This window comes from Felis catus, chromosome A1 (assembly GCF_018350175.1).
Source record: "Felis catus isolate Fca126 chromosome A1, F.catus_Fca126_mat1.0, whole genome shotgun sequence".
Taxonomy (NCBI): domain Eukaryota; kingdom Metazoa; phylum Chordata; class Mammalia; order Carnivora; family Felidae; genus Felis; species Felis catus.
This window is the reverse complement of record NC_058368.1, coordinates 70,563,942-70,582,868: the sequence shown is the minus strand read 5'-3', so window position 1 is coordinate 70,582,868 and position 18,927 is coordinate 70,563,942. Positions and strand designations below refer to the sequence as shown.

The 18,927-nt window shown below is 39.5% G+C and overlaps 1 protein-coding gene across 11 annotated transcripts in view; it reads right to left on the bottom strand.

The window, feature by feature from the left end:
- UBAC2 (UBA domain containing 2) overlaps positions 1-18,927 on the bottom strand; it is a 200,937-nt gene that overhangs the window by 67,812 nt on the left and 114,198 nt on the right. For all 11 annotated transcript variants that reach the window (XM_019828928.3, XM_045055355.1, XM_045055319.1 and 8 more), the window contains 2 exons: positions 10,625-10,748; positions 6,523-6,570 (listed from right to left, as the gene is read on the bottom strand). In XM_019828928.3, the coding sequence (XP_019684487.1) occupies positions 6,523-6,570; positions 10,625-10,748 (172 nt within the window). The remainder of the gene's footprint in view (positions 1-6,522; positions 6,571-10,624; positions 10,749-18,927) is intronic.

Here is an 18,927-nt window from a genome sequence, read left to right as displayed (position 1 = left end):
TAGTGGCTAACCTGAGTCACAGAGTAGAGGCTGATGTTGACAGAGCACGGGAAGCCCCGCAGGGCGGCCCTCACTAGAGAAGGGCAGCACATACTTCGAGCAAGCAAAAGTATTTGAAGAAATAACATAATCTCCTACAAGCGCATGGTACGAAGTAAAGAATAAGTGACGACTTAATGGCACAGAATCCCAAGATAGGACAAGATGTTCGGGAAGAGTCAAACTTAGCCAGTTTCTCTGAAGTATATGGCACATAGGGGACAGACTGGTACGTGAGGCCAAATTTTGAAAGGAGGCTAGGTGTTTGCCTACAGGTGAAAGATAAAGTGCAGCAATAAAAATTTAACACCTGTATTTTATAAGCACTTCTGTGACAGCTTTATCAAGACACTGGTGATAATAAGTTCATTGATTCTACACTGAGCATGTAAAAATCAAGCCTACTGGACATTCCCTCCCTGTGGACGCCTAACAGGACCTTCGTACTGTCAGCCCTGAACTCAGTGACAATTGTCACGCCATGGTAGAGGACAAAAGGGTTCTTTCAGTAGGTCCTGGCTACATGCAGTCAGGATGGGTGAGAGGGGCAGAGAGAGGAAGGGGAGGAAAGGGGGCTAAAGGAGGAGGAACAAATGAATCCATACGAGAGAGACAACGTGTGCTTGTGATGTGTGATACGCCGATAAGCACTCCATTTGGTGTTGGGATTATAAGCACCATGTTAACTGCAAGAAGGTGAAAGCACCCTGTACGTCTGGATGTTCCTGGGAAGTCACTACCGTCTTACACTTCTACACATGGCCCTTCCACAAGCCCAGCCAACTTCCCAGCTCTATCCAGCCTTGACTTCTCTCTGCTGGGTCTGCCCTCAGTTCAATGAACTGAAAACCTTAGGCATCAGATGAGTTTTCGGACCCACTCTATTGTACCATTCTTTGGTCAATCCAGAGAAGAAACAGAAGGGAAGAAAGAAAAAAAGGAAGCGTGAAGAGAAGAAAAAGACACGAAAAGGAGGAAAAGGAACAGAGGACCCAACACACCATTCTCATTTACCAGGGAGTAGTCAGGGCTCCAAACTTAACTCCAAAGAGTTTAGATCTCCACAGATCATGCTAGTTCCATAAGCTTTCCCCTTAACGTTATACCATGACTTGGAAAGCCAATCAACATAAGGTTCTGGGGACGCTTCACTGGCTCAGTTGGTTAAGCGTTCAACTCTTCATTTCGGCTCAGGTCATGATCTCACATTTGTGGGATCGAGTGCTGCGTCACTGCTTGGGATTCTCTCTCTCTCTCTCTCTCAAATAAGTAAATAAACATTGTTTTTTAAAAAATCCATAAGGTTCTGTCTGATGCTTTTTCTTTTTCAGCTACCATAAGACAATGTCTTATATTTTTTCTTTAAAACTATTGTGGATGGATGAGTAAAAAAGCAATCACAGCCCACAAATGAGGCATCCTGACTTCTACAGGATTGCTCACTTTTCCCTTCCTCTTTTTCATGATTTACAAACCCTAATGAGACTTCTGTAATCTCCCACCATTGTGAGGCTTTTTTTTGTTTGTTTGAAAAGCTTTAAAGATCCCCAATGCCTACAGAAGGAAATACAAACTCAAACCACATTCCAAGTTCTAAATAATCTGCCATCAATCTATGTTTCTAATCTTATTTTTGGGTAGGGCAGATTTTTTTTTTTTCTCCCATTAGGTTGCTTGATCATAAGCTAATCAAAGTCTGACATATTGTAGAGAACAGGGAAAGAATGCAGGAAACAGGCAGGCCGTAAAGGATAGCTGAAGGGGATAAGCCTGGAGTCTGAAAAATATAGGCCTGTCTCTTAATTTGTCCCCAGAGAGTTCAAAAGAGGACCAAATGACGATAAATATATGAACTGTAAAAAGAAAATTGGCGAAAGCAGGCTCTTTCTGTTTTAATCATTCCAGAATCAGCTCAGGCCCGAGACTTCAACTTTTGAGAATTAGGGTACATCCCAGTGGTGATGACTCACTACTCTATGATTCATAAAATGGCAGAAAATGAAGAAGTACAGGGATACGGATGGCCCAAAGGCTCTCTGCAGAAGCACAGAAAGAACTTAAATAAAGTTCAGTAAGGAAACAACATGGTCTCTAAGGAGAAAAAGTATTAATGTGTAACAAGACCAGAGAACTTGTTACTATATAAAGAATGCCCCCAATTTCTGAAGGCTGCTCACCAGAGACCTTAAGAAGACAAATATGACAGTGAAAATGTGATGGAAGCAGGTGGCCACTAACACCTCGAAGTTCGTGCTTGCACTGAGATATTTCACTTGGCTATTGTAGCCAAGCTTTCCAATTACAATTTTATGATCTTTCATGGAAACGGTTGTTATTTTAAATATTAAATGTTGGTATTAAAAACCAGAATTAACAAAGGAGAAACAATACAACATAAAATACGTATTCATGACACATGTGAATAATCTCGAAGTAATCTTTAAGCAAACCTGAATGCCCCTGACCCTTTCTGGGCAGCAGGTGGAATCTGGGCTGGATCACAAAACAGAACTGAAGAGTGACAGCTGTCCTAGGCAACTGACTTAGTACTGCCCCTGGAAAGCTAAATACTCTTCCCCTCTCAACCTAGGAAAAAAATTTAGTCCTCCTTTTCTCTGTGACATCACTGAAGACAGAAAGCAGGCTCCTACTTAAGTAAGTGCTGTCCTGACTCAACTCTATCAACCACTCTCCTTTCAGTCAGTGAGGTATTTTAAAGTTTTATATTCAGAAACATTTATAATCGTGCAAGAATAAATAACACAAGGAGAGATTAAAAACTAGCCTACCCAAAATAAACCCACCAGTAACTAAATAAAATAAATCTGAAGTTGGCAGCTTTCCAGAAAAGCATGAGTAAAGTTTGTGGTTTCTATGACAGCAGATACACATGACTTATGTTTTACACAAATGTCTTCTTCAAAAAAAAGCTCCTTCTCCTAAACAACACAGAATGGCCAGATTGAAATAAAATCACTTCCTTAACACACACAGTATGTCAGGAGAACTATTGGTTTCAATGCTGGAAGGTGAAATTTCATTAACAGGTTTCCTAATATGCCCCCAGAACACTCAATACCATCTGTGCAGTTCTTTTTGTAGTAAGAATTTTATTTTATTTTTTAGCATTTGATGTAGGATTAAGAAAAAAAAAAAAGGGGAAGTCACTTGATATACATGGGAGAGAAGTCACGTTGAGCAATAGACATCTGGGACAAGCTGTGGCTTTGTGAATCTCAGACCCTGATTCTATAATCAAGTAATGTGTAAACCGAACATTCACAAATAATTTTAATATCCTTTATAATTATCTGTATCTAAAGTGTACTATATTATATTAAATGTTTCATAATAAAAACATGTCTTTTTGGAAAAAGTCAGAAATAAAATATTCATTAAATTCAATACAAACACCAACATTACTGTAAGGCATGAAGGAAAGGAACACTGGCTATGATTATCAGTGATATTAATCACTGTAAATAAACATAATATCATCTAATTATGATGGAATAATAATGAAGAACAAAACTGAAATGAATATTTGTCAGATTTGTGTTCATTGTAGGTCAACATAGGCTGAATTAATTACTGTTAAAAGTGAAAATTCAATGGGCTCAGAGGTGTTCATGAATAGGTAGACTGTTTAAATGCTAAATTCTGGGAATTATATTCCAAATACTGTGCAATGCTATTTACTCTTCTTCTTCCTCTTTTTGTTTAAGTTTGTTTGTTTGTTTATTTATTTATTTATTTATTTATTTATTTATTTATTTATTTATTTATTTCAACGTTTATTTTTGGGACAGAGAGAGACAGAGCATGAACGGGCGAGGGGCAGAGAGAGAGGGAGACACAGAATCCGAGACAGGCTCCAGGCTCTGAGCCATCAGCCCAGAGCCCGACGCGGGGCTCGAACTCACGGACCGCGAGATCGTGACCTGGCTGAAGTCGGACGCTTAACCGACTGCACCACCCAGGTGCCCCTAAGTTTATTTATTTTTGAGAGAGACAGAGATAGAGAAAGCACAAGCTGGGGAGGGGAAGAAATAGAGGGGGACAGAGGATCCAAAGCAGGCTCTGTGCTGACAGCAGAGAGCCTGATGCAGGGGTCAAACCCACGAACCGTGAGATCATGACCTGAGCCGAAGTCGGATGCTTAACCGACTGAGCCACCCAGGTGCCCCTCTATTTACTCTTCTTAAGGGATTTTTATGTTAAAAATTTGTTAAACTTCTGACTCTTAAAAAGAAAAAATCCAACAATCCCATACATCACACAGTTCTTATCACGACAAGACACCCCAAACTAATATAACACTGTATGTTTACTATACTGGAATTAAAAACTTCACTGTAAGAAATTTAAACAAGTACCTACTACCTGTCAAACATGTACTGGAAAAGACTGTGATCATGACACGCATATTTTAGATTTTAAAAAGACTACAAAGAAATGAAAAAATGCAACCTCCAATTCTAGAGCACTGAATGCCACAAAATGAAACTTTCTGGGGTGATAGCAAGCACTTGATTTAAAACCAGAAGTCTGAAAACAATAAAGAAACAAAATGAAATGTTTCAAAACAAATGTCACATAATGAGTGATTAAAGAAGGATTTGGATAATACAACCCAATCAATCAATAGTAAACCAGCACAGTGAAATAGCATATAGTCAGTCCGGTACTTCTCAAATTCTTGAATGCTTCAGGAAAATACTGAAAACAGGACTCAAGACCATTTACTGCTAAAAGAAACAAAATGTATCAGGAAAGAAATAGTAGACCATCATGCTGCTCTTATTATGAGAGCATCGCACTATCTATTGTTTGCAGGCTAGTGAAGTAGCTGTTAATCAAACTGACAGTTCAAGTGGGAGGAGATTAGGAGATTAAGAGAGAGCTTGGTGACCATGCCCCACAGATGCAGTCTGATCCCACACTGTCACCAGTCACTATGAAGTCTTAGGAACACAAGAGGCTTGGATGGTTTGAAGACCACATAATGGAGGTCAGCTCTGTGGGCCTGTGTTATCTGGGTGCCTGAGACAGGTATTTCTGGAGGCAGAAACAAAGTGACTTCAACCCTCAGGATGTGGGCTGGCAGCCTGGAGAATGAAGGACTAAATTGTAAATGAAAAGAATGAGCACACAGAAGAAACTGTACAGAGTGCATAAAGGAAGGAGAGGTGAGCAGGTCTAAAGTAACAACACAGGGGCCCAAATCCCACCCACCAGGAAATAAGACTAAATCATAACACCGAAAAAGTCTGCAGGGGAGTGCATGGTTATTTCCAAATCCTTTCCCCGTGATGCTATATATATCACGATAAATCCCTTCTTCATTAATCTTCCCCAAGAAAAAAATTAAAACTATATTCCATACACATTAAGTATAAACTTATTTTTATATAAGCTTGGGAGTACAAATTTAAGTTATGGATGAAAAATAAAACAACTTCACGTTCTAGATGTCTTTTTAAATATCTCATGAATACAGTTTAAGACAAATGCTTGATAAAATAGCACAGCAGGGGATGGGTGGGATGAAGCCATTCCAGTGCACAGGTGAGGACGCAGCCCAAACCCTTCAGCTCATCTCTGCCGCCTTCCCTGGCCACCACCCAGACGATTCTCCTGCCAGTTCTAGTCCACCTGACTTTCCATTTTGCCTTATTTTCCCCTTGCATGACAATGTCTCTTCACAAAACAAGAACATCTCTGGTTATTTTTAGTAAGTCCAACTTCAATTTTTTTTGTCATTTTTTTTCTACTATGAGTTCGACTGCTAAGGTAATTTTAAAAAACAGTAACAAGAGGGGCACTGGGGTGACTCAGCCAGTTAAAGGTCCAACTCTTGATTTCAGCTCAGGTCACGATCTCACTGTTTATGAATTCGAGCCCTGCATCGGGCTCCACGCTGACAGTACAGAGCCTGCTTCTGATTCTCTCTCTTCCTCTCTCCCTGCCCCTCCCCTGCTCACACTCTCTCAAAATAAATAAATAGACTTAAAAAAATTTGAGGGGCGCCTGGGTGGCTCAGTCGGTTAGGCGTCCAACTTAGGCTCAAGTCATGATCTCAAGGTTTGTGAGTTCGAGCCCCGCACTGGGCTCTCTTCTGTCAGCACAGAGCCCGCTTCGGATCCTCTGCCTCCCTCTCTCTCTGCCCCTCCCCTGCTTGTTCTCTCTCTGTCTCAAATAAATTAATTAAAAATTTTTTTTTGAAAAAAAAAATTAACAAGAAACTCAGCTAAAACTTTCATCAAAATTAATGTCTCTTGAAAACTGAGACAAACTGGCCCCCTTCATCTTAACTGTTGATGTAACTGGCCCCTCTGCATTACTAAGGAAGCAGCACTGAGACGGAGCTGACATAGTTAAAAGAATGTTGGAGACCAGTGAATATACCCATAATCCAAAGGTGACATTTTCCCTAAACTTGCTTCAGAAAAGTGAGTTTAGGGGGAGGGAAATCACACTTACAAGTCCACTTATGGCTATAATCCAGATGTAGGAACCAGAGGTGAAAAGCTATAAAAGAAAAAAAAAAGGCAACTAAAAATTAAATTCAACCGCCAGTCACAGCATACTTCTGTTTACGTAACTACAGTGATAACCATTTAAATAGTAATTGTATATCTCTTAATATAAACAAGTAGAAAATTAATAAGTATCAATTCTGTCATCCAAAAGAAAATGATATACTTTTTCTTTTTTTTAAACCAAGCTCTCAGCCTTCCCATAGCCTAAAATAGACTGGTTGCACCTAACCCACTCCTGTGCAAAGAAAAATAAGTTAAATTCAAGCATATTCTTATTTATAAATGGACATTAATTGATTTAAACAAAGCAAAATACCACATACCAAGCAATTATTACAATCAACAACATACAAAATGCGTAGCCACCATCCCATGCCTGGTGCTGAGTAATGGCAGGTGACATTAGTTTCCACAGTTCTCTCATTTTAATTTCTCATCACTGCCACTCTAATTTTGGACGGGCCAACTTGTGTGAGCACACAGGCATGTCCAGGGCTGCTCGGCTTACCTGCTGTGCCTCTCATTCCAGACCACTCAGGGAAGAGCAAACTAGACAATGACACTGAAGTTAATCCATGCAAAAGTAATCAGAATTAAGCCTCGTAAAATCTCTCCCTTTGTTTTCCAAATCATTTACATGGGAGAGTTGTGCTGAGGTTAAACAAAAAAAAGTTGTAAGACATTCAAAATGTTGCTGTGAGAAGGGAAAGATCTAGAACCTACTGTTTGTTCATATTTATACCATTATATTGGGTGTATGAGGACTTCTGCTCCTAGACAAAGAAGCATGACCAGGGGTTAAGTACAGACACTGTGCTAAATGGAAATCTCAAAGTTCTGCACATTTATCAAGGATCTATAAAGAGAGAGAGAGAGAGAGAGAGAGAGAGAGAGAGAGAGAGAGAGAGAGAGAGAAACATAAACAGAAGAGAGATACAAAGGTAAGAAAAGACAAAGTACAGGCAAAAAGGAGGCTGACAAATTTTGTTCTTAGTGCTACCTTACAGAGAAAGGAGCACTGGTTGCAAATTTAAATTTAATCCCTTGATCTAAAATTTAATCCTTTTACCTAGTGTAACCGACTTTGAAAATAAAAAGGATGAAAACTATGTGGAAAAATATTTTTCTGTAGTTTTATTCTAAAAATATAAAGAATAATAAAATAGCTAACACTTTTTTGCCGTTATTTTATTTTATTTTTGTTTGTTCACTTTTAGCTAACACTTTCATAGCACTTACTATGTGCCAAGCATCGATCTTAACGCTTTTCATATATTAAAGTTATTGAATCCTCCTAATCACCCTACAAGGTAAGTTCTATTATTAACTCTATTTTAATCATAAAAACGGAGAGGTTAAGTAACCTGCTAAGATCAGACAGCTGGCAGTGTACCCAAGAGGTCTGGCTCTGCCGCCCAGTGATCATGACCTCCAAGCTGTCATGTCTCATACATGAGTAAGAAGAGCATATCATTAATTCCGTCAATAAAAAATTATTTCCTTTGGACTCTTAAGCCCCTCATCTTATTGCATGTTTGGTCCCAATTGTGTCTGCTCATGTTTTAACAGTAGGTATGTTTTTTCTCACTGCTGGGCTCCTTGAGGACAAGGGTGCTACATCTCATACTTCATTTTATCTTCCACAGCCCCCAGCATAGGGCATTATGTGACTGGCTCTCAAGCCATCTGATACCTTCAGAAACATTTTTGCTCATCTGATAATAATTAAAATCATTCAATCATTCATTCATTCATTCATTCATCCAATGTCCCTGGCTTCAAAAAGTGTTATACAGGAGACAGAAAGACACAGAAACATATGTGAAGTTCAAGGGAGGAGGGAGGTAGGGAGAGAATAGAAACTTAGAGAAAAAGGGGTCCCCATTCACATCAAGGTGGGGAGTGGTGGGAGTTGATACTGAATAGGCAAAAAGAACCCTGGATGCCATTTATGGTAAGGACTTTAGATGTTATCAAAAGCCAATGAGGCATCTCCACCTCTATTTCCCGATACTAACTTCTACCTCACCAAAAAAAAAAAAAAAAAAAAAAAAAAAAAAAAAAAAAGGAAAAAAAGAAAAAGATAACATTCACAATCTCAGAAAAACCAAGAGAGACAGAAATTATTAATATTGGAACCAAATGACTTAGTTCTTACTATCTGTTTGGATTATCTTGACCGACCAACAGTATTATCTCTAATCCTTCAAGGAACCTTGTAAGATAGACATTATCATCCCCACTTTATGGATGGGCAAATGGAAGCTCAGAAAAGTGTCAAAGCAAATAACTACCAAAACAAGTAATCAAACCAAAGTCCACTTGGCTCCAAAGACCTTCCATAATGCTCCACTTAATGCCTACACCATAATCAATAAAACAACATTTTTCACCCTCAAGGATGCTCTATAACTTTAGTTATATAAGGCACTATAGAGTCAACAAAAGGCTCCGAGTGTTTTCAAAACTGACCCAAGTCTCATCTCCTTGCTAAACTAGAACTTGGGTTTCCTGCCCCAGGTCCAGGGTACTCTTCTATCACTGCATTCTGCCTTCTGCTGTAACTCTTTTTAAAAAGTAAACATGCGTGGTGCGTGGGTGGCTCACTCAGTTAAGCATCTGACTCTTGATTTTGGCTCAGGTCATGATCTCAGGGTCCTGAGACTGAACTCCATGTTGGGCTCTGCACTGGGCATGCAGCCTGCTTAAGATTCTCTCTCTATGGGGCACCAGGGTGGCTCAATCGGTTGAGTGTCTGACTTGAGCTCAGGTCATGATCTCATAGTTCGTGGGTTTGAGCTCCACGTTGAGCCCTGTGCTAACAGCTCTGAGTCTGGAGCCTGCTTCGGATTCTGTGTCTTCCTCTCACTCTCTACCCCTCCCCCCGCTCATACTCTGTGTCTGTGAAAAATAAATCCACATTTTTTTTTAAAAGATTCGCTCTCTCTTTCTGTCTCTCTGCCCCTCTCCCTCACTCTCTCTCTCTCTCTCTCTCTCTCAAAAAAAAAAACCCACAAACTAAAATCTTTAAAAAAGTAAACTGCCACTGCAAATCCTAGCAGTAAGAATAAACTGCAGAAAAGTGCTATTAGGTGATACATTAAGAAGGATAAGGGAGAGTAATTGTATGCAGGTTGAGAGATGAAGAATATAGATTTCATGAGAAACAGTTGTAAAAGTGGTGAGGAAACACTCACCCCAGATGAACCATTGATAACACCTGACAGCACGCTAGACAGGTTGGAGGAAATATCAAAGGTTAAAAGGGGAGGGAGGAGGGCATTTGACAGAGACACTAGTATCCGGTTTGATATATGTGGGATAAGGAATGTTATGAGTATTAACAGTGGATCAAAAGGCCATGGTGCTGCAGGAAAAAGCAGAATAAAAGTTCACATCAAAAGCTCTAAGAATGAAAGAAAAGTGAGGAGTATTACAGGGAGAAAATGAAAATCGTGTCTCTTCTGTCACTTGGCCTGGAACCCAGCAGAGGTAGGTCAATGGCACTGGATATTGGTGAACATAACCTTTTTCAATTCAGATCAAACAATAGGAACTCTCGAAGGTCTTCGAATCAAACCACTTAGCAAAGTGGCCATACAGCACAGAAGTTATAAAGTTGGTAAGGCATGTCTGGTTTCTTCTTCAGCGCTCTATTTGTAACACTGTACTCATTAATTTTGACAGTGAATTTCCACTTTCCATCTTTTGACGGGTCTCATTTGTTTCCACTTCATACTGTGATTTGTAAAAGGTACTTACACGGAATTGTACAATGAAATTAAAATATTTTCCACTGATACAAATTACAGTGAAAGCTCTTATCAGATTTCTAACGACTATGAAAGTATTCTAGTACATTATATACCTTGATGTTCTTGTTCTGTAACACTTCCTTTGAACATTTGATATAGATCATGAAGCCAAACTTATGGGGAAAAAAACATTGTTTTCAAGGAGATCAAATGAGAAAAAGACATCCCCCCCATACCAAAAAAAGAGATTTGGTTAAAGAAACATGAACATAAAAATGCATACTGTACCTGTAGTCCCAATATATAAATCAATGTCTTGTTTGTGATGGACAACGGGCCCAGAATTTGTGCCACTTGGACTCTCGGTATGGAGCAGTAAAATGGTACAAACAGAGCAAACACAGGTGCCAGGCTATGCAAACAAACAAACAAAAAATCACTATAGTATAATACTCAACTTAAAATACCAATAGCAAATATATATTTGAAGCAACACTGCTTATTTCTATCTGAAAGCATGGTCTTAGATATACAAACTAGATTCTACATGTGCATCACATCTGAAATAATTTGTACTTATATAATATATAACACTTTATGAAAACTCTATCTAAACACTTATCGACTCTCCTAAAACTATTGCAAAGGTGGTTCAGCATCTACTAATTGTCAGGCATTGTGAGAAAATTTAAAGTTGCCACCGTGTTTTCTTCCCATGAATGACTTAAATCTAATGAAAGAGATTTTCACAAAAGCAACAAACGTAATCTATCATGGTCACATCCCAAAGTCTCCTCTCACACTGTCCAACTATATCACCGCAGCACTTGACACTCTTCCCACTCCTGCCTTTCCTTCCTCAAACCCCTTCTTCCCCCTACCTTAAAACCTGTTCTTGCTGGTCCCCCAGATTTCTCCTGCCACTCTTCTTCTACCCTCTCCAGGGCTGGCCATAGCCTCTTCTTACTCCAGTGTCTCCTTGTTATTGTCTCGAGCCATTCCATGGCATGGATTACGAAAATGGAGTCCCCAAACTGTCAGCCTGTCCTTCCCCTTGGTTATGAAACTCAATTTGATACCTTCAACTTGACATACTCAAAAGTCACGAAGTGTCTTTCTAATTAAAGTCTTGTTTCTCTCCAGTCCATCTCTTAACACTGTTGACACACAAAACATAACACTGATCATGTCATACCCCTATTTAAACCCATCCTTCCACAGGCACCCCAGATCCAAAGAGGAAATGTGAATATTAGCATGAAATAGCAAAGCCCTCCAGTTCGTGCTTGTAAGTGTAGTTTCTTATTAGTATAATGTAGTGTAGTCTTTCTCTCCCTTCCCCCAGTCTGGCTCCTCCCCACTATCTCAACCCCCAAAGATGCTCCTGGGGCACAGTAGGCTCTTTTGACTATTCACTGACACAAGTCATTCTTTCAACCTAAATGTCCTTTCTACTTTTCTGCTTAGGAAACACTTCTGGCACGTGACAGTCCAATTCTTTCCTGTAGCCACCACTCCAGCTCCTCTGGGCAGCCCGAAGCTCCCTCCTCTGACCTACAGGCTCCCTCAGTTTCACTGTTTCAGTCAATCAGTGAATCTCCTGGGCACTACATGAGGCAGCAGCCCAGCTACAGGAGCTCCATCTATGTCTATAAGTAAGAAGCAGTCTCTAATCTCCAGGAACTAGCTCCAGGATTGCACACTCACATTCCTGCAAGGGCTAGGCAGGGAACACGAATGAGGAGAATGGTCTGGAAACACGCTCGCACCCATTCATCATTAGACGCTTGGCGTAATGACTCAATATAGCCTTTATTTTTCCTTTGTAGTTTTGTTGTTGTTGTTTTGTGTGTTTGGTGAGTGGCATGAGTACACCTTTACCATAAAAAAAAAACAAAAAACGCAAGAAACGTTTTCATTTCCACTTTTGTGGAAACACAGAATGCTCTTGGCCTCTTGCACAAAATTTTCCCTTCTCTGATAGAGATCATTTAAAAAAAAAAAAATCACTCATTGTCCTCTCAATTCTGCTTCCAAAAACAGAGTGAAAGCAAACATACAGTACAAATCTGAAAGATGGCAGCAGCATCTATAGGCATCTACAAGAATACAGCAAATACTAGAAGAGGGAAAACCCTAACTAGTGAGCACCTAAGTGTCAGACACTGGATAAGGACTGGAGACATAGATGTGTCAGACGCAATCTTTCTCAGTCTTACAAGAAGGACGATGGAGACAGGGCAGCCAATGTATGTAGGCAGAACAGTGGATCAGCTTCAAATGCCTCACTCATGAGGCGCCTGGGTGGCTCAATTGGTTGAGCGTCCGACTTCGGCTCAGGTCATGATCTCGCGGTCTGTGAGTTCAAGCCGTGCATCGGGCTCTGTGCTGATAGCTTGGAGCCTGGAGCCTGCTTTAGATTCTGTATCTCCCTCTCTCTCTGCCCCTCCCCCACTCATGCTCTGTCTTTCTCCCTCTGTCAAAAATAAACATTAAAAAAAATATATGCCTCCCTCATCTGGCTCTCCTCCTAGACAGAGTACCTCCCATAGAAGGGAAGGAAATGCACCTTCCTGGACCCTCCAGCATGTGCCACAGTGCTTGGCACAGCATGGAAGTCTCATCCGATTGAGGGCCATAAAATAATCCTTATTCTTGAACAGCTGTATGATCATTTATTTCAAAATGGGATAGTAATTATGAGAAGAATAACCTAGTGGCTATAATTCTAGTCTTTTTTATTTACTTTTATTTGAAGTAGTATAATTAACATATGGTGTTATATCAGTTTCAGATGTACAATACAGTGATTCAACATTTCTATACATTACTCAGTGCTCATCATATGTACTCCCTTTTTTATCTAGGGTTAGAGTTAAGGTTAGAATTAAGGCATGTGCTTAGTATCCTACAGTTCAGAGACCTCTCCAGGGGATCAGGGTTAGGGTGTTAGGGATAGGGGTTAGGGGTTAGGGTATGCCTAGTATTCTGCAGTTCAGGGATCTCTCCAGAGACTAAAACCCCAGACTTCTGCTGGGTTGAGAACAGACTAGGCATCCATCTACCCAGCTGATACTCTAGTACTCTTTAAACAGATATTTAATTAGTCCTTCTGCTTTTATGTCTACCTTCACACTCATTTACAGAAATACTACCAATTCTTAACTGTTTCAGTTCTTCTCCAGGATAACTAGGCTGGTTCTCAGTTTTTCTTATTGTGTGTTCTGGAAGCCACTTTCTCAGATCTAGGGTAGGGTTAGGGCTAGTGTTAGGGTATGTGCCTAGTATTCTGCAGTTCAGAGACCTCTCCAGAGAATAAAACCCCAGACTTCTGCTGGGGTGAGAACAGCCATGGCAACCATCTACCAATCTGAGGCAAGGAAGGGATTTGGGGCTCTAAATATTCTTTAAGTAGATATTTGACTGGTCCTTCTGTTTTTATCTCTCCCTTTACACCTCTTGATCCCCTTGCCTAATTCATCTGTCTCTATACTCACTTCCCCTCTGGCAACCACCAGTTTGTTCTCTTAAAGAGTCTAATTTTCCATTTGTCTCTTGTTTTCTTTGGTCATTTGTTTTAATTCCACATATGAGTAAAATCATATGGTATTTGTCTTTCTCTGACTTATTTCACTTAGTATTATTCCCTCTAGGTCCATCCATGTTGTTGCAAATGGCAAGATCGCATTTTTTTTTTTTTGAGTACATAATTTATTTAAATTCAACTTAGTTAACATAACAGTGTAGTATTGGTTTCAGGAGTAGAACCCAGTGATTCATCACTTACATATAATACCCAGTGCTCATCCCAACAAGGGCCCTCAAGATCTCATTCCTTATTCTTTTTTTTTTTTATGGCTAATATTCCAGTGTCTGTGTGTGTGTGTGTGTGTGTGTGTGTGTGTGTGTGTGTGTATGGCGGGGGGGCGGGCACACGTGTGCTCCATCTTTATCCATTCATCTATCAATGGACACTTGGGTTTCTTCCATATCTTGACTATTGTAAATAATGCTGCAATAAACACAGGGGTGCATTTATCTTTTTTAATTAGCATTTTCATTTTCTTTGGGTAAATAGTAGTGGAATTACTTGATCATACAGTAATTCTATTTTTAATTTCTTAGGGAATCTCCATACTGTTTTCCACAATGGTGGCACCAATTTGCATTCCCATCGACAGTGTATGAGGGTTTCTTTTTTTTCCCCACATTCCTGCCAACACTTGTTATTTCTTGTCTTTTTGATTGAGGTCATTCTGACAGATTAAGATGATATCTCATTGTGGTTTTGATTTGCATGTCCCTGACAACTGAGCATCTTTTCATGTGTCTGTTGGCTATCCGTAGGTCTTCTTTGGAAAAATGCCTATTCAGGTTGTCTGTCCATTTTTAAATTGAATTATTTGTGGGGCTTTTTGGTGTTGTGTTATAGAAGTTCTTCACATATTTTGGATATTAACCCCTCATCAGATAAATCATTTGCAGGATCTTCTCCCATTTGGTAGGTTGCCTTATTGTTTTATTGATGGTTTCCTTCACTGTGCAAAAGCTGTTTATTTTGGTGTAGTCCCAAAAGTTTATTTTTGCTTTTGTTTCCCTTCCCTGAGAAGACATATTTAGAAAAAAGTTTGTATGGCCCATGTGAAAGAGGTTACTGCTTATGTCTTCTAGGAGTTTTATACTTTCAGCCCTCACATTCAGGTCTAATCCATTTTGAGCTTATTTTTATGATCACATTTTAACTATACAGTGTTTTAAAAAGTCTATTAAATTGTCAGAAAGCACAATATTTTATTTAGCATTGCATCCTCCTAATACCTAATGTAAATTCTTACACATAATTGACTCTCAAGATTTGTCTGATTATAAAAAAACTGACAAAGCAATTTTAATGAACACAGACTTATTTTTTAATTTTCAAATTTTTTTTTTAATTTTTGAGAAAGTGTGTGCAAATGGGGGAGAGGGGCAGAGGGAGAAAGAGGGAGAGAATCTTAAGCAGGCTCCACATAGGGCTTGATCCCACAACCCTGGGATCATGACCTGAGCCGAAATCAAGAGTCTGACGCTCAACCAACTGAACCACCTACACGTCCCCATCACCAGGTTTAGAATGGTTTGTTAGGGAACGAAAACTATCTGATCTACTTTGTAACCATCATCTCTGCTGATCTCTCAACTCTGCACACTCAGCAGTCTTAAGAATTATTCAGCAAAGATGCAAAGTTTACTAATTCCACAAGAGAAAATAATTTTATTCTCCATGAAATTTCAAGCTTTGAAATGTAAAATAATAGAGAAAATAGCTTAAAATGTTGGCAATAGCTTTCTATAAACAAACTTCCTCTTTGTGACTGTAGTTGAATGAGACATACGTCCAAGAGCAAATCCAAGCAAATATGTAGTTGTCTTTCCTGAAAGAATATTCTGGTTGTTGTGTAGAAAATTCTTCTCTTCCTCATCTAGTAAATGTTAACTGACCTCCTTTCCTATTCCATGCCAGACCCTGAGCTACACATTCCCTCTCAGAATTAATCTTTGCAACAGAGACTTATTTAAATTGCCATTCTAAATAATACACAAAAACTGTTTTGTTCCAATTCAACTTACTTAACTCAAACAAAGTTGATTAAGTGGCTGTGTATTCTTTCTGTTAAAAAGTGCAAGTTAATCACTCCTGGGCATAAAATCCTCCAGTGAGTCCCCAGACGAGAGTAAAAGCCCAAGCCTTTACAAAGACCTACATGGCCCTGCATTCCAGATCTCAGACTTGGTCTTCTACTCCTACTTGTACTTGACCTCCCCACCACTTGCTGTTGCTGTCCCAGCCACACTGGACAAGGTATGTCTCACTCCGGCACCAGCAGGCACTTGGTGCCCCAGGGTGCGTGCCTGTCCTGGCCACCTTCCCATAGACGTGGTGCCATTTACTCCCTCACGCCCTTCCGGTCTTTACTCAAAGAGCTCCTTCTCAGAGAGGCCCTTCTTGGCTGCCTCATTCCAAAGTGCACCCCTTACCCCACCTCACAGACCCATTCCCACTCTGCATTCTCTATTTCCTTTCCCCACAGCACCTATAAGCTCCTAATCTGCTGTGTGACTTATTTATCCTCTATCTCCCCGACTGGAGGGAAACTCCACAGAGGCTGGGATTTCTGCCCGTTCTGTTCATTGCTTTATCACCACTCTCTAAAACCATGCCTGGCACAGAGGAGTTGCTTAAAAAATATTTGCTGAATAAATGAGTTTCTCTTTAAAATGGCAAACTACCCAGAATTTGCCTTTTATTTAAAAAAGCATCTTGTTTTATTATTTTTGGTGGGATTAAAACATACAGTTTCATATATACACTCAAAATATGGCCTGTGGGTCTCTTGGTAATAAGAAGAAAGCCCTATTTTGGTTGTACCTGAGAGATCTCACCACAGAACATATTCTTTGAGGTACTTAATGCATAGAAGTTCCAAAAAAGTGTAAAGGATGATGTTACAATAGACAATCCGAAGCCACGTTCTTATTTGAGGTTACATTTCAATGTAAACTAAGACAAAACTGATAGGAATTTTTAATGACCACAGTTCATGTCTTATATACCAATAAAAGAAGTTTAAAAATTCCTTAGAAGTTATTAACCACTGTACAGTTTTAAATGATGACTAAGTACTAGACCACATACACCCGTAATACAAAAGCACACATTTCAGACCACGAATATACAGGTTGTTTTGTAGAAATTTCCGTTGCTATTTCTATATACACAGACTTCACAAAATATCATAATGTTATTAGTCACTGACCAGTTTTTCTCTTTTCCTTATTTTATGACACAACATCTGTTCTGTATATTGTCAGCAATAATTCAGTTTGACCCTTTCCAAACTGTGAATAGCTAACTTCTGGAAGCCCTATCTGACTTAAACATATGAAGGTGAAGTAAAGAAAAGAGGAAAACAGGCTCTAATTCATTCATTCACTATTTCAACTGATGTCACTAATATTTATTATCTATTGCATACTCACAATTGTACTTGAAAGAAGAAAATCATAAAAAACACTCAGTTCAGGTCACAAATGTCCATCTTATCTCTTCTACAGAAAAGTACATTGACTGCACTTTTATAGTACAACAAAAGAAATCCTGGTAACTTTCAATAACAATAAAAATAAGGTTTGTGGGCTCATGAAGTTAACGCACGCTAAACCCTCACAGCATCTCACAGGACAATCAGCCTGCACCCTTTTCTTCATATATTCAAACACTCTAATACCAAATAGAGGTAGATCCAGTTCGCTACAACATTTACTTTACCTAGTTGAGTTCTTCATCATATAACAATGCTTTACTTAATAAAAACTCTTTCAAAAATTAAAAACCAAAACACCGCACCAGGATGTTCTTTCAACAAATCGAGAAGCTTCTCAACACTGTCTTCTTCAAATATTCTTCAATCCAAGTTTTAAATAAACTAATTCTAGAATATTTTATCATATTTATCACCAAATCATAAAATATCTATATTGCCCCCTCAGGATTTTTGTACTAGGAATTATCTTGGCAATCATTTACTTCAGTACCTTTATTTTACAGACAGTGAGGTGGAGGAACAAAGAATTGGGTAGTTGTTGCTCTTCTGTTTGACAGTGTTCGACATCTCCAGCATTTTAGAGCTTAGAAGAACCTAGTAAGCTTCTAGATGGAATGATACCACTGAGGGGCTGAAGCCCCTTGGCCCTTCTGACAGATTCTGGAGTGGAAGATGTGAAGTCAGAGTTACAAATTCCTACCTACCAAATGATTCAATTCTCTCTGTGTCATCCCTCAAGACAGTCAACCAGTTTATGTAGGCACCTAAATAAGAAAGCCTCTTCCATTTTTTTTTTTTTTAATGACCCTAACTTTTGGGAACTACCTTCATATTTTGACTTGAAAGCTGTCTCTAGTGGCTTCCTCTTACTGGCCTTCTTTCTATTCTCTGGAGTTGGGAGGACTGACATAGACAACTAAATCCTTCTCTATGGGACAGCTTCCAATGCATGAGGAAGATGATCACATCTTGGCCAAGCCTAAACATTCTCGGTGTATTCAATCATTTCTCCTAAGACCTGGGATCCAGACCCCTTACCAGCCCTATCACATGGTCATCTATGCCCTTTGTAAAATGCAGCACGCAGAACTGACTGGGAATGGCCAGGTCAGTTCTGGGTAAGTGTAACTATCACCTCTCTCATTCTGACCACTACACTGCTATTCATTAGCCTACACAGAAGTTGCATTTGGATAGCTAATGCTGGTTTAAACTGAGCCACCTAGAACTGAAAGGTGAATAGCACAGGTCTCCATCCTCTGCAAAGGACTGGGCTATCAGCTGTAAGATGTCCCCCTTCAACTCTTCGCTTGTCATCCATGTGTCCATGCAGTCACCGATCCTGAAAACATTCACCTGTCCCTGTACAATGCAAAAGAGCATCGTTCTCCCACTCACCACAGAAACCTTTGTTTCTTTCTCATTAAGATAGAGAATGAGTAAACTGCTCTCTGCATCAAGTTTCCAGGTAGACAAAACTGTCACAGTTGATGTTTTTTTCTTTAA